The 16052-nt window shown below is 39.6% G+C and overlaps 2 protein-coding genes across 2 annotated transcripts; both read right to left on the bottom strand.

The window, feature by feature from the left end:
• Positions 1-3742: 3742 nt before the first annotated feature.
• LOC146312257 (rap1 GTPase-GDP dissociation stimulator 1) lies at positions 3743-10152 on the bottom strand. Its single transcript, XM_084741157.1, has 5 exons — positions 9269-10152; positions 6450-6557; positions 5647-5769; positions 4930-5055; positions 3743-4517 (listed from the first exon to the last, which is right to left on the bottom strand). The coding sequence occupies exons 1-5, from the start codon at positions 9360-9362 to the stop codon at positions 4045-4047; spliced, it is 924 nt and encodes a 307-aa protein (XP_084597283.1). The 5' UTR covers positions 9363-10152; the 3' UTR covers positions 3743-4044.
• Positions 10153-11519: 1367 nt separating this feature from the next.
• LOC146312258 (uncharacterized) lies at positions 11520-14235 on the bottom strand. The gene is made up of 4 exons (XM_084741151.1): positions 13754-14235; positions 12920-13120; positions 12603-12732; positions 11520-12032 (listed from the first exon to the last, which is right to left on the bottom strand). Exons 1-4 carry the CDS (start codon positions 14121-14123, stop codon positions 11579-11581), a joined length of 1155 nt encoding a protein of 384 aa, XP_084597277.1. The 5' UTR covers positions 14124-14235; the 3' UTR covers positions 11520-11578.
• Between the last annotated feature and the right edge of the window lie 1817 nt (positions 14236-16052).

The raw sequence follows: 16052 nt of genomic DNA on the forward strand, positions 1-16052 counted from the left end.
CATCTCACCTCACACTCCCCTTCCAAGTGCGTAGAAGAACCTGTAGTGGCTGTTTTTTCTGCTCTGTTCTACTGTAGAAACGCGGCACCCTCTGTAGATACAGTATAAAGGCCTCTTTCTAAGGTAACAAAAACACATTGTTTTCTTATTTTCAGACGATGATACACTAATAAATACATACTTAAGATTATTATATGGCATTTCTGACTTATTCTACCAAGAAATCCACGTAAATTATACGCACTGAAACATTAGAGGGCCTTTTATTTAAAGACTGACAGGTATATATTATAAGTCGGATGGCAATACATGAGAGGCACAAACTGAGACTGAACCCATATAAACATGGTTAAATCTGTGTCTTGGCAAGTATGTAATGTGCATTATTGTTTAAATAACAGAATGAAACTCAACTTTTACATCTATTAATTTCCTGTATGAAACTGCAAAGTCAGACAAAATGAAAAAAAGTCATTATTATGAAATACAATGTAATCATTATTATTCATCATTACTATTTCCATATTAACAGAGACATTTTCACGTCAAGTCACGTTTTATTTCATGTCACTTTTCATGACCGAGGATCAGTCTTTGCCCACACACCTTTCAGCCAATCACGAGCCCTCTTCCTCTCTTCCTTAATGTCTATAAGTAAACTAAAACTATGATCACCAATAACTTGATATGTTGCATGTAGTATTTTGCCTTTTTTTTAAACCTGCATTTTGTATATTTGTATTTGTACATTGTCCTTTGCAATTCCTCTGCTTTTTGTTGCCTGTCAGGGGACTACGAATTAAAATAAGCCTTGTTTTTTTTTTTTAATCCAGCATTTACATCTTGTATTTTTGGAATGATGTTCATTAACATTACTGCCCAAATCAAATAAGCAAATGAAGTTAAGTACTGGCCCAGATTTCTTTTAAAAGCAGCATGTTGACAGGATTGGCTGCAGTTGTGAAGGTGCTGCTGCTGACGAAAAATAAAACCCTCTCTGATCTGACCTTTTAGCTCTGTTTTAACAAGTTGAAACTTCTCACCTTTACCTACTCAGAGGAATAAACCTCAGAAAACTAAATGTCTTTTCATTCCAGTCCAGACGAATGTAATTTTGTTATTTTTGTTCTGATTTATACAGGCGCTAATGCACCAATTATCTCATGTAATGAGAATATTGATGGCCGTCAGACTGTCTATAAGGCTGTTTTCTTATGTAAATATGCTTTTGTTCCACTTTAACGGGTGCTCACTGAGCCAATTTTCCACCGAGGACAATCAAGAATAGGTGTGTGTGCCTCTTGTCTACCTGTAAATAATTCCAAAGCCTCATCTCTATCACATCAAATATTTAAGTGGCTCCCAGAGTAATAAAGTTAGGATTGATTAGAGGACGTGCCCCTGCGTTTGGACGCCTGGAGCTGAATGGAACCAATAAGAGAGGTAATTAGAGGAAGAGAAATGGGAGAAGAACTGAGAGGGGGGGATACACTTGTGCCCATCTTTGTGTTCGCATTTGTATTTAACAGATACACAGTCAAAGGGCAAGCGCTCAGTTTAACTTAGGCACTATCACAAACTGCTGTCATATCAGCAGGGGAAAGCCAACCAATTAAATCTATGTAAATATGCGACTACACATCCACTGAGATGTGCAGTCAGCCAGATTGTCGTTATTAGATTCAGTCCAGGTCACGTGTCCAAAGTCACTAATTTGGTGTTTTATTTCCTTAATATTTCACTGACTGTTCAGAGACTACAGACGTTTCTGCAAAACACATGCTGCCATCTAGTGTCGAACCTGAACAGTGAAGTGGTTTGAGGCTGTTCAAGTCAGGTCTGACACAGCGTGTAAGAGGACAAAAGACAACTGAGGACACATGGCTGTTGCACAGATCAGCGCTCACACCTTCAGGTTGTGGGACTTTCTGTCGTCACATTCTGTGACATTTTGTAAATTAAATGCAGAAGTATTCTGATCTTTTACTTAAGTAAAATTACTGATATCACACTGTGAAAAATATGTGACAAGTTGAAGTCTGTTACTTATGTAAAAGTATTCAGTGCAGACAAACGTTCCCTCTGACTGTTAAACTATTATATCATTAGATAATTAAGACTTGTGCATTAATGTAAAAGCAAGATTTTACTGTTGTACCTGGTTGAGGTAGAACTCATTTTTAACTAGTATGAATAGGACTTAAGCAAATTATCATTTTCTTTGTGGATTTATCTGCTGGTTATTTTTTATTTTTTTGACTTGTAAAAGTTTGACTTGTAAAAGTGAGAAAAACAACCTCAACTACCCAGAGCCCCAAGTGACACCTTCACAATGTGTGTGTGTGTGTTTTTTTTTTTCAATCAATAGTCCAAACCTGAAAATCACTCAAAATAAATTTAAATAAATAAAATGAAAGGCAGCAAATCCTCACAGTTGTGAGGCAGATGGAACTGTTAGTTGCCAATTGTAAAGATAAAAGTATATGGAGTGATTGAATTATCATTTAAAACAAGGTTGTATAAAAAGATTCCAATGTAGTTTCCCCTTTGACTGATTCATTGGAATTGTTTGAAGAAATAATAAAAAATATAGAACAAACTAATTTATGTGGTGGAGTGCTGAGGATGAATTAAACAGTCTCGCAGCCTGAGGGAAGAGGCTGCTCTTCAGTCTGGTGGTACGGCAGTGGATACTTCTGTATCTCTTGCGTGATGGCAGCAGGGTGAGCAGGCTGTGGCCCGGAAGTTTTGCCTTTTAAAGTTTAGCAAGAAATCAACAAACAGCTCTCTGATGTAGGTGTTGGTGAAGACTGAGTGGTACATGTACTGTTCATAACAAAGCATTATATTTTAGAAGCTCTCTGTAGGTTTGATATGCAAAAATAAATCAAATATAAAGTAACTACTGACAAAAACTGTCAAACAATTTAATGGAGTAAGAAGTACAGCATTTCCCTCTGACATGTAAATTTGTAATGTATGACAGTAAACTGAATATTTTGGGTTGTGGATGAAACAAAACATTTGAGGATGTCACCTTGGGCTTTGGGATAGAGTGATAAACATTTCTAACAATTATCTGAGATTTTATGGACCAAACATCTGATTGATTAATCTATAAAATGATCAACAGATTAATTGATAATGAAAATAATAATGAGTTGCAGCCCTAAAAGATTGTCAAAGATAAAATAATGTATTTTATTATTTACAGCGGGTGTCAAACATGTCCAAATACTGAAACAGACAGGGCATCCATAATCACAAATTAAAGAACATTATCAATATTGCTGCCAAGGAAAGAAATTCACAATTATTTCAAGCACTTGTGGACAAATCAACAGCAAGGACATCATCATAGTGTTCACTTTAAGGTTTTCATTTTTAGATACATCCTATTCATTGATTTATAAGTTTATTGGTTTTCCTTATCCTTGATTCAATTATTGCACAAAAAACAATTACAGTACTGTTTGCATTGAGATCCCATAAGATAAAAGCTGAATCGCTGAAATGAGGTGCGACTGACCATTTTAAAGCTGGGGTAGGCGGTTCATTTTTTGGCGTCACTGGGAAAAAGTTCCATAATAATCTTTAAGTATAATGTAATTCAAGTGGTCTAAGAGGAAACTAAACTCCTGCTCCTCCTCTTGACTGTGTTCGGAGACTCTGAATAATCACAGGTCGACAGTTGATTGTTGAGTCTCATTCCCAAAAAGTCGGTATTTGATGACCTGGGAATGTCAAGGTAAAAGTCCACTTTTGGAAACAAGACAGTCCTTTTATAACGTAGAAACTGAGCCAAGGAATTCCCACAAACAAAAAAAAAAAACAAGATAAAAGTTAACAGGATGAGATAAAAGACATTTTCAGTATGTGAAATATGTGAAAGTGTGTGAATGTCCAGGTCTATGGTGTGTAAACATTGGTGATGTGTTGGTGTGTAGAATAACTGGTGGTGTAACTAGAGCGGTTGTAATGATCTCCTCAGAGTTTTGTTTTTACCAGGTAGGTCAGGCCACCATGTCTGCAGTGATTAAGCTGTCAGAGGAAAGTGTGGAACACGCGACTCCTCAGACTTTTAGTTCGGGGAACGTTCCTCGTAGAAAACCTGATCACCTTGTACAGATTTGAACAGCTTCCCAGGCTGAAGAACGGGAACCAACGAGCGGTCCGTTTGTTCCCGTGAAGATTCCAGAAAGAGGAGGAGCAGCGCTGGAAGACCTCGACGTTGACTGTGTATTGACCCGGCGCCCACTGAGACACGCACACCAGCGTCACGGAGGAGGCGAAACCGCACGTGTGAGGAGAGACGCCGTGGAAGACAGACTCCCCCGGCCTCACAGACGCACCCCGCTCCCAGACCATGCCAGCCTCCTCTGCCACCGCCATGCCACTGAGGTTACACAGGGCCTGAAGGCACACCTCCTCCAGGGGCTCCTTGTCAGGAAAACGGAGCAGGATGGCAACGAGACGAGGAACCGCACCCCGACGCAGTAACTGGTCCTGGAGCTTAGCTGGAGGCGACAGAGGGACAGAAAACTGTTGTTTAGCGTTTGACAACGCTGTCAAATTAGTCAAATAGTAAGAAAACAAATGAGACCACAGGCAAGATGACTAGCAGCCTCTGCCTCACAGTGGCTTAAATATTTTTCCCTAAACTGACTTTAAAATAAACCATGCAAAAAGATCTTTTGCTTCTTTTCTCTACCTGTTATTGTGTGTTTTACCAAGAGAGCTTCACCTTCTTTACAGCCCTCTTTCTCTGTCTCTGAAATACTTGACCTCATGTCAAATCTATGACGACCTAACGTGCAGTAATAATAATCAAACACGTCCTTATCAAACAACATGAGTATGAATCAAGAAAGCGGGGCCTCCTTTCTCAGAACCCATCAGGAGGCATTTATAATGATTTAGTTTACTTACAGCTGTCATAAGACATGCGTGAGATGGCTCTCGCAGCGTGAAGCAGCAGTTCTTGGTCTGGACTGGTCAGCACAGAGAGAAGAGCCGTAACCAAACCTGCATCACCAAAACCTTTACGGACCACCGCTGACAGGAAACCAAAAAACTCAATGAATGAACTAAACTATGCTTACGGAATAAAACTACACTACATACAAGATACAAAATGTGCCAATGTGATTAAAAATAAAGACCCTGTAAGTCATTATATAAAAAAAATACTTTAGTGTGGCTTCTTTTACACAACTTTTAAAATGTAAACAATAACAGATTCCAGTGTAAACTGGTTATGGTCTTGAACTGACCTTAATTCTCAAAAAAGAACAATAACAAAGGTTCCTCATGCAGCACACTGTCATATGAAAGTAAACATGGAAGCCACTGAAGTCACAGTTTGATTCACAAGTTGATGTGCAATGGAGGGCAGCAAATTTGTGGGCAGATGGTAATGAGGACGAGGACAAGGGGAGCCAAATCTTTAAATCATGCTTAAGCTTAAGCAAGCTTATTTTGAGATACTACATCATTATTTTGAAATAACAACTAATTATCTTTGAGAAGTCATTATTTCGAGGGAGTCTCTCGTCATAATGAATGGGAACTGCTTTCTGTCATCACACTGACAGAAATAAGACACGATTTATTAACGAAGACAAACCGACACATACAGTAACTTACATTCCTTGGCGAGTTCAGCCACTAGTTTCGCGGTCAGCAGCGTTAGAGGTCCTCTGTGCCTCAAAGACAGGGCCAGAATCGGCAGGATCCCACTGATCACCACCTGCTCAGCAGCTCCTTTGTCTGGACACAAATAGAATTACACATGTAAAAAACAACACTGGCATAAACACGCATTGAACAAAACATATATTAATCACTTTGTGAGGCCAAAAACAAGGACAAGTTGGTTTTGCTTTGGTGTTGCTTGTTTTATAGTAATCACTAAGCCAAAGTTTCAGCTTTACTTTCTATGTGATCTCTGTGACCCGTCTTTACCTCCTCTGCCTTTCTATCCCGCTGTTGCTCTCTTGCTAGGAGACACAAATACAGCTTAACGTCTGCAGAGGACTTACAACTGTCATGCACCTGATCCCTTTACAGCCTCTCAACTGCCCCCCCGCTCAGCTCCCCTGCCCTCACCACCACCCGTGTGGTTTTTCTACAGGTTTTTTAATCGTTCAAAATGGGAAGCTGTTGAGGTATACAGTCGCTGCCACCAGGAGTGGGAGGCATGATGTCTTAATGTGTACTTGTATGCAAACACATAAATATGTAAATTGCACGTGGCAGCAGGACTGTCTGAATTTTGCAATTCAAATCGCATCAAATGAAAGACAAACTGTGACACAAAAATATAACCCTGGATCCCTTCATTACACCATGACACCTGCAACATGTTGTGATATGCTGATGACGGGCGCCACCTAAAATATATTACAATTTGAGATGAGAAATCAGTGTCAGAGAGTAAATGAACTCACTCCTGTCCCTGATGTTGATCAACACTGTGTTCAGATGTGGTTTAAGTTCGTCCTCAATCAGCTCCAGGCCGAGGACTCTGATAGCTCCTAATGCATTGTTCAGGTTGTCTGTGGGGAGAAAATGGAGACACATTAAGAGTCGTGAAATAGGACACGAATAAAAGGAGAGCAGGTGGATGCTGTATGGGAGCGCAGGAAATATGAATGTCATTACACTTTGGTGAGAGGAGCAGGGCTGCTCATAAATCAAGTGGCATGAAAACATGCAAATGAGAAAATATTGTGACTACAAGTACTACAACTACAAGCAGTACGACTGGGGGTGTCCGTTGGATCAGGGTGAAAGCATTTTCAACAAAAAATCCTTCAAATAACTGTGTGGACAAACAAACTTTATTCCCATACGTCCTACTTCAAAACAGCTAAATGCCATTCTGCTTGCTCTGGTTTTAGACCAAATGACCAGAACATTTCTTGAGTTTATGTTGGTGTTTTGAACTGAAGACTAAATTCTACTACCTAAGTGTTTCAGGGACTGTCCTTTATTCTGAAATAGCCAAGAAAATGTCCTGTTGAACCAAAAGCCCACTTTTTTCAGACAGCCTGTTATCCCAAAGACATTGTCCCTGAAGTTTTATTCCCCTTAATATCTTTGTTTATTCCAACGTGCAAACATCAAGTGACATTTGTCGCCATGGTAACATGGTCACGGTTAGGTTTAGGCAGCAAAACTACTTGGTTAGGTTGAGGAGAAGACTGTGGGGTTAAAATAAAGTGTAAGTTGTTATGAATCATTAAGATTTGTCCAAACTGTTTGTAAACGTATCGGGACGTCAAATAGCAACGTTTTGGGTTGGTGAAACGTCTCGAGCAAAGCAAAACAATGAGGAAATGCAGCCACTGCCGCACACTTCTAGTGGGTCATAAGTTATGACTGACATTTTCTTCAGGAAAATGTTGCTGATTATACATTTAACTTACATATGTAAGATAACAGGCTGTCCAACAAAATGTTTTTGGTTTTTTTTTCGGCCCAGTGGTACATTTCTCAGACCAGTGGGGTTTCTGAATAACGGGCTGCCAGAACAATGGCATGGCTTCAGCCCCTCTGTGAGGCTAAATGCTAAAGTCAGCATGCTAACATGCTCACAATGTTGATGTTTAACAGGTATAATATCCTTCATTATACCGGTAATCCAGCTGTGAAGTTCTATACTGTACGTTATCATGTATCTTAGCATGCTAACATGTGCTAATTCAGTGGTTGCCAAACTTTTTCTGGAATGCTTCTGTTGAAAGCAGAAAAAAGTGCCTCCTCATCCAACAATAAGCAAGAGAGCAACTGATAAAAAAGGATTCAAGTTGAATTTTGAAAGGTTGGCATTATAGCATCAGAAAACACTAGTTTGTTTATATCCATTACATACATCATATTTATCATATAATGTATGCTAATTATTGCTAAACAAACTACAGCAGAGCAAAAATGTTTGGACAGGAACACTTCCTGGACTCTGATGTATGACTAAAAACTTAACTTTGAAAATAGCGTGAGTGAGTTTTCTGTGATTTTTGAGTACACGTGTATCTCTATCCAACCTCAGACAAACTCAGTCTAAGTATGATCCAGTTGTGAAGTTATTTCAGTCTGGACCAAAGTATTAGACATCTGACCCTGATATTCATTCCATTAAATGAAAATACAGCTCTCATTGAATTAAATTAAAACGTTTAAAGCTGGAGGGCTGCAGAGACAGACAGACAGACAGACAGCGGGACAGACAGACACAGCCTGCGAGCTGCTGCCCACCACAGTTTCATACCGCTGACCTGATCAGCTGCATGATAAGTGCTTTGGTCAAGGACACTTCATCAGTAAATAGCACTTTCCAATTGTCTCAGCTAATCCGTGCAAATATAAAACCCTTCAGTCGCCAGCCTAATTCTTTTGAGTGGTCCTTCAATTAACTTGTACAGGCCAGTGACACGTAGTGATTAGTAGTAGTGATCGCTGTGTTTTCAGCCCATACTACGGCAAACACCAGACCATCAACTGAAGGCACAAGCATATGGAGGCAAATTACAGGGTTTTAGGGACTATAACAGTCATTTTGACAATCATAGCCCATTTACAACTGTTTTGACAAATTTCAGTGTATTTTTCCTGATGTTCCTGGCAGCCATTGGTCTCTTGAAGCTCGCTTGGACTGTGGAATCCATGTAAGTGAAGAAGTAATGCACCGAGGGTGTGAATATAGAATATAGACAGGCCTGCACAGAGAGCAAGACCTCGAACAACATGTTGGGAATAAAACAAGCCCTTAAAAGTGATTCAGGTAAAATAGCAGCAATCTATAAAAAATATTCTTATTCTACATAAACCATAAAGACTACAAATAAACTGTTTAGAAAAGATTAAATTAATTAACAATTTCATATTTTCTTTGGTATTTTTGTCACATGCAGATATGCTTTGTAATATGTTTGTAAATATTGTCCAAGTCTCTATTTGATCATGTGACTTGACTTGTGTAATTAAGCTGCTCTGTGGTATTAAAGGTGGAGTAAATCATTCTGGAGAAAAATAGCTGATTATTAAGTCTCATTCCCAGGTAGTCAAATACTACTGACACTTCGGGTTGGGTTGATTCTTGATTCTCAGCCCAAAGTTATTTGATGACCTGTTCACAGGTGTGTGCAGATGAAGTATAACTGAAAGGAAGTGTGTGACGATGTCCACATTAATGTCAAAGCGAGTATCAAGATCCTGCATCATGATTCATGCTGTAAATCATCAGTCATGATTCCGTTCCACTCACCGTTTGGTGTGACGGGTTGCAGTCGACTGGATTTGCGTTTATCCCTGTGGGAACGTGAGTATGTGTACATGAGTGGTACGTTAGGGTGCCCCATTCTGCTCCGTCCCACCGTCTCTGGACAGCTGATGGCGAAGTTTTCTCAGGTTGACATCTTCATGCACTTTTCTTGTTGTTACTCTCCTTTGTTTTTGTTTTCCTCTTGCCCGATCTCTTTCTTTTAGTGCTGGTCTTTGCAGTCATGAGCTGCTGCTTTGAGGAAAACCTACTTCAACCTACAGTACATCCCACTTTAACCCCACTGCTACACTCCCTGTGCAGTTTGCACAGTTGTTTTGTGCAAAATAAAACTGTTGTCTACAGTATGTTTTGTACACGTCTGTCTTCCCTGTACTCCAGCTGACTCTCTGTGTCCTCTCAGGGTTAATACAGAGTAAATCCTCGCTAAAGCTGTTCTCTCCCTCCTCATGTGTGTGTGTGAGTGCAGTAAAGGTATTAGCACTTGGCTGACTCTGCTGAGTGTATTCTTACCCCCCTAAAATCTCCCACAATGCCTTTCTGCTTCTAGAAAATCCAAGCCAAAACAACAACACAGACAGGTGAGCATCTGGCATCTGACTTTGTACACAGATGTATCATTAGATTGTATTTTCTCCAGTCTTCAGCCTGATGTCTGCATATAATTTAATCATTTTGAATGGTTATTATTGACTATGGAAGCCCGTTTCTGCAAATATGATGGGAAAAAAGATCCCATAAGTCTTTAAAATGAGAAACTTTCTCGAAATAACGAGTTAATATCTCAAACTAATGAGTACTTCAAAATAATGAGAACTAGTATCTAAGTCATCATTTTGAGAAAGTTTCTTATTTTAAAAACTTCCAGGATCTTTTTATTCATCACATTGGCAGAAACTGTCTTCCATACTTGACATAGTCAAATACGTTAAGTGACTGAAAATGATCCTTTCCTTTCTTTTCTCCAGAGCTCTGTAATTAAACAAATGGTTCAACATTAGGAGTCACTTAAACTGCCAAAATAAAGGTATGAAGAAATTCTCTCTTTTTACTCAACATGTTGTTCCACTTATGACATCGCTCAGACAACGACATTAACAAATTAGTTATGAAAATTAAATCTTTACTCAACTCACAAGGTTCCGGAACAAACAGACCTTTCAACAATCTATTACAGACCTGGAAATCTGAACAATAAATACAACAGGGGAACAGGAAACATTTAACACCAGCAAGAAATATAACTCAGACCTCTGATATTATTATCTGTTCTACATTATGGCCTGTATGGTGAATGGGCCGCCTTTACATTAATATAAAAACATAGCATAAAAAAATAATATACAGATTCAGACTACACACACATGAAACCTGCTACTAAAGAAACAGGATTCACTTAAAGTAATACTTTGACATTTTGGGAAAAGTGCTTTCTAGCCATGAGAAGATTTGCTGCGGGCCAGAGACCTCAGCAGCAGCCGCGAGTTTGATTCCAGCCTGTGGGCCTCCATTTCCTGTCAGTCTTCAGCTGTCCTATGGCTTGAAAAAGGTAAGAAATAAATAGATAAATAGAAAAAAATATAAGAAAATAAAAAGGAGACTCCATATGAGTGGATACTAAGTGTTTTTTCTCCTACTTTTGCAGTACTTGCTCCCTAGCTTGCTAATTTGTTGTCGTAACCACCATCTCATGACTTCTATTTAAAGGCCGAGCAGCAGCTGGTTAGCTTAGCTTAGCATAAATACTGGAAAAAGCTAGCTGGAAACAGCTAGCCTGGTTCTGTCTGTAAGAAAATCCAACGACAAGGATCTCTAAAACCCACTAAATATCACGGTATATCTTCTTTGTTTGTATCCGTATAAAAACCATAATTTGACAACTTAAATAGTGGCAAGTGACCCTCATAAAAGCACTTCCTGCCATTTTTACACTTCTGTTTTGTGAATGGATGAAACAAATGAAATGTGAGGGGTTAATTGGTGAGCTTTGGAGTTTCAGAGTTTAGAGTTGTTGCCTTTGGACAGAGCCATTTGCCCTGGTCTCCAGTCTTGATGCTAAGCTAAGCTAACCAGCTGCTATCTCCAGCTACATATTTACTGTGTAGACATGTGGTATTGATGATTTTTTTTTTTCCCCAAAATGTCAAACTGTTCCTTCAAGTTGGACTTGTAGATGTAAAATGATAACGTTGATTCTGAGGTCGGCACAAAAATCTCCATCACAGGAGGTCATCGCTGAGTGTTCCCTTGAACAGAACTGTGATTGGTTCGTTAGACCTGTCATGTGACCAGGTGTCAGACAGTTCCTGCTGCATTCAGTCCACTGGACACAGTCTCATATCCTACAGACACCAGCGTGAGGACGTTACTCTCCATGTCTGCTGGCTTGCTCTGCTCTGGATGTGTCTCTACAGGACCAGCCGCTCCAGTTTCTTGTCTCTTCTTCCTGGCTCTGACTCGCGTCTTGCCTTTCTTCCCCTGCTCGTTGACCCTTCCAGGTTTGTAAGGCTTGTCGTTGTCGGGAGAGCGGGTTTTGCGGTGGCGCCTGTGGATACGCCGCATCGGTGGAGAGTAGTCCGAATCTGATGCCGCTTCGCCAGACAGGATCCGAATCTGCTGTTCGATCACCATAATGATCATGTCCAGTGCAACGTCCAACATTCCCAGACCGAGGCCGTGTGTGACGTTGTCAAATGCATTGCTGTTCACCGGGTCCCTGAAACATTTCCTCATGTCCTCAAGGTGGTTCCTGAGAGACAAAGACAGAGTGATATTACTCTATTTGGAAAAACAAGCTGAAAGATAGGGATTGAAATTGATAAGGTTTTATTGATACCAATGCCATTACTGATTCTGCTTATCAGTCAAATTCTTAATTGATCAATTTTAGTCTAGCTAGCAAGCAAGTCTGTCTGTCATCATCTATAAAATGGATAAAATTAGAGAATATTTGTACAGTTTTCATTTGCATTTACACCATGATCAAGAAAACAAAATCTTACAAAAACACATCTAAAAGTGAAACTGAAAAAGCAACTTTGTAAATGTAACATTAACTTCATTAATCTGTTCAATTTTAAAGACCTGTCATATACCTGACCATGACCTGTCGTCATATTTAAGACTTTTTAAGGCCTGAATTTCAAATTTGGGGATTTTAGACTTTTTTTTTTGTCACAAAAACATGCTGGTATCAGTGAGAGAAATCATAAGCTCAGAGACATTCAACAGTGACGGATCAGACAATATGGAACTGTTCCAGTTCTCGATTCCCATCCCTACTTGAAGCCATGTTACAACATGGACATACAGTACTTACTTAGTTTCAATAATTTTAGACCAGTGTTGAACTGTGTTAATGTTTGGGATGAGCTGTTTCGCCATGTTGGCAAAGTTGATGTAGTCGTGGGCCAAGTCCTTCATATCGTCACATAAAGCACTGGTGTCACCTAAACACAAAGACAAGTTAAAACATGGGTTAGTCTTCTGCATGTTATCACTTGGCACTTATTTTGTGGATGTCCAGTCAGTGTTGTAGTTAATTTATTGCTTCAATTCACTACATTTACCAACAACACAAACTGGACTTCCACATAAAAAGTGCAGAATTTTCCTTTTAACACACATCTCTGTCACCTTCAGTGAGTTTGGAGAAGCAGGAGGATACAGAGGTAGTCGTGCTTGCCGTGAGGCCGAGGACGCTGAGCGACTCCAGAAGGGTTTTCTTGCTGGCTGGGCCTCTGCTGACCCGAGTGTAGGCCGCCAAAGAGCGCAGGGACATCTTTTCTGGGGCCTGCAGGCGCCGTTTGATTTCATCATATGAGATGAGATACTTTCCTGAAATAAGTTGGGATGAGCTGAATCAGCACAGCAGGATTGAGATTCAGTGGCATTTTATCAAATCTAAATACCAAATTTGATCCTCAAATCATATTATATTCATTAATGTTCATTAACCCAGAAATTCAAAACCTCAGATTATACATTTTCTATTGAGCTAAATGTCTAAATGAACGTTTTATTCATTTTGTTCATTGGTAATACAAAAAGAGAGAAGATTAAAAAAAAGGGTACTAAATGTACTTGAAGTTGTTCCACTTTAGCACTGAAAAGTACAGTAAATACACTTAAACTGTTATTTTCTACAGAATAATTGCAACTAAAATATACTTAGTACAAAATATGTTGCTCCAAAATCACAGACTTCGAGTAACTAATCATTACCACAATATTGATCAGGCTGACTGCAAGTACACTCAAGTGTGCTCAGATTTAATATACTTTTCACCAGGGTAAAAGCTCTCCAACCCAAAGGACCCAAATCCATGAAAGCAACAAGTACTAGCCAATCAGATTCAGAGTAGAGCAAGTCATGACTTTGCCATCCTGGGAAAAAAAGTTACAAAAGTTTCAAGCCTGGTGTTGCACCAGCTTGATAAAGGTTTTATCTTCAAACAGCTGGTCACTTACGAGCCCTCGATCCTTTCATGTTGGGATCCAGGAGCGACAACACCTCTGCAAAAGGCATGTGGGTAGGAGGCTGCGAGTTTGTGCTCGAGTTTGGTGGCAGCTCGGACACGACCTCAGTCTGGACAATCTCCATCTGTTGCTGAATGTGAGGCTGTATAGAGTGCATTTCTACCTGGTTCTGGTCCAGCGGAGCCTGGCCTTGTGTGTGAGGGAGGATCAGCATGTTTTCAGGTAAACCCTGCAGCCCTATGCCCCCCTGTGCAACACTGCCTGTTTGCTCTGAAGACACCTGGAAGATCACTGGTTTTACAACTGTGAACACCATGTTTCCCTGGGCATCCAGACCCAACACCCGGGTAGATGGGTCCATGTCTTCACTGAAATGTTTTCTGTCTTGCAAAGGGAGGAGACTTAATAATCAGATCAGGTTACTTTAGAGCCCCACGTAGTCTCACAGTTTTTTAAACGGTTATTGGTTAAAGCTAACTAACTCTGTCTAGAAGAAGTCAAGATAAAACCTCCACCACTGAAACTGTGTGAAAATTTCACTCTCTTTGTACAGTCCAATGAATCTTGTAATCACTCATTGCAACACCACAGAAGTTTCATTCTGAAAGGAAAAAAAGGAAAATCATGGTTAGTGCCAAAGCCTTAAATTGTTTTTTTTTTACAGACTCGTAGCTCACTGTATAAACTAGGACTGTTATGATATCAGATTTTCACTTCATGATTATTGTAGCCAAAAGAATTCCCGACAATTCAACAATATTTTTGCAATCTCTATTGATAATAATAATAACAATAATGATAATAATGATTAGTCAAATTCTTCTTAAGAAGTCTTGTTGTGTTTTGTCTCTTTGGAGGGAGGTGGAAAGAGTCTTATATAGAAGACAATTTCGTAATTTCGGATAATTAAAAACAAATATGGTCGCTGTGCAGCAACAGCACTTTTTCACAGAAAGATCTCGCAAGAGTAAGTATTTTAACCCAAACTGGATGAGTATTAAGAATCTTTCCCTAACTTTAACCAGTGTTTTTCCTCTCTTTTAACATACCCACATCTTAACCTCAGCGTTGCCAAACGATGACGCATAATGAATTTAGAAAATGTGTACTATGAACACAATGCTTCCAAATCTCGCGAGAACTTTCCAAGCAAATGTGCAAATTAATAACTTTAGGAAATAACAACTACGATAAGCTTTCTCTTCTCCGTTGGCCATTTAGTAAACATTTAGTTTCCATAGTTATAAATTTTTATCCGTCGTTGTGAGACGAAAATGTTGACTTTTAAGGCGCCAACTAACGTTATAAAATTCATCAATACCGTTCCATGTATGTCACTAACATTCATCATGGCTGCCAGGCGAAGCCGTTGCTAGGTGTTTCTGTACACCAGGCCTGAAGCGTTACATTAAACGGTTTAAATTTTAACAGGCGCTGTTGGTTCTAGACGGGACAGGTACCTTTAAACCTCTAACCTTCAGATTCAACTAGTGACGCTGTCCTACTCACCGAAATGCCGTCTGATCGCTCCTAAGACGACACTGATCCTAGAACGGTCCTCGTCGAAGACAGCGACATTTTTCCTCCTTCTCTGCTGTTGCTTCGGCGGGTTGCAAATCAGCCGTACGTGCACTAACGCTCGAGAGCCGTAATCCCAATGCTCATTGGTCAGTTGACAGGTCAATCACAAAACATGCGCATTTTCATTGGACAGAAACGTTGTATATCAGAAGGGGCGGTATTTCCGACTCCGAGAGAACGAAATTTTGTCGCGTCTGGAAGGGAACCCAATGCTTGCGAAACTCTCGCGCGATTTGTACGCGTTGCTCCTTCATTGTGGACTTTATACTAATTATGTTTTTTAACGCGACAAAGCTGTGGTTAAGATCTGTCTAGGTTTAGGGAAAAAACGGAACAAAACACTTGGATCAGGGTTAGGGAAAGATCAGGCTTTTGCTTAAAATAATAACTCTCGCGAGATCTTAGGCAGGTCTAGGGTTCTCTTCTAGACACGGCTATGAAATCATACTTAGCTTTTTTTTTATCTAATTTTCTACTGACACTGTGGGACACAAACCTGTCTAAGTATAAGTGTAAGAAAGAGCGTTTTTCATAGCGAGGTTGTTTTTGGCTGAAAGATAATTTACTTGGTTTATCTGGATTAGAGATATTATAGTTTATATATTGTTTTTAATTTCAGTTAGTCTTCAGAGTGAGTTTGGTCATTTCAGTCTGGGTTTTATTAATTTAAGCTTTAAAAATATAATATAAGTAGTATTTGTCAGGGGGG

This window comes from Lutjanus erythropterus, chromosome 17, assembly GCF_056507025.1.
Source record: "Lutjanus erythropterus isolate fLutEry1 chromosome 17, fLutEry1.hap2, whole genome shotgun sequence".
Lineage (NCBI taxonomy): Eukaryota > Metazoa > Chordata > Actinopteri > Lutjaniformes > Lutjanidae > Lutjanus > Lutjanus erythropterus.

Coding starts and splice junctions, on each gene's coding strand:
- LOC146312257 (XM_084741157.1), bottom strand. CDS start 9,362: ATGGGGCACCCTAACGTACCACTCATGTACACATACTCACGTTCCCAC. Junction 5,770..6,449: donor GATCAACATCAGGGACAGGA/GTGAGTTCATTT, acceptor ATTTGTGTCCAG/ACAAAGGAGCTGCTGAGCAG. Junction 5,056..5,646: donor GGCTGAACTCGCCAAGGAAT/GTAAGTTACTGT, acceptor GTTTCCTGTCAG/CGGTGGTCCGTAAAGGTTTT.
- LOC146312258 (XM_084741151.1), bottom strand. CDS start 14,123: ATGGACCCATCTACCCGGGTGTTGGGTCTGGATGCCCAGGGAAACATG. Junction 13,121..13,753: donor CATGAAAGGATCGAGGGCTC/GTAAGTGACCAG, acceptor AACTTATTTCAG/GAAAGTATCTCATCTCATAT. Junction 12,733..12,919: donor CTTCTCCAAACTCACTGAAG/GTGACAGAGATG, acceptor CTTTGTGTTTAG/GTGACACCAGTGCTTTATGT.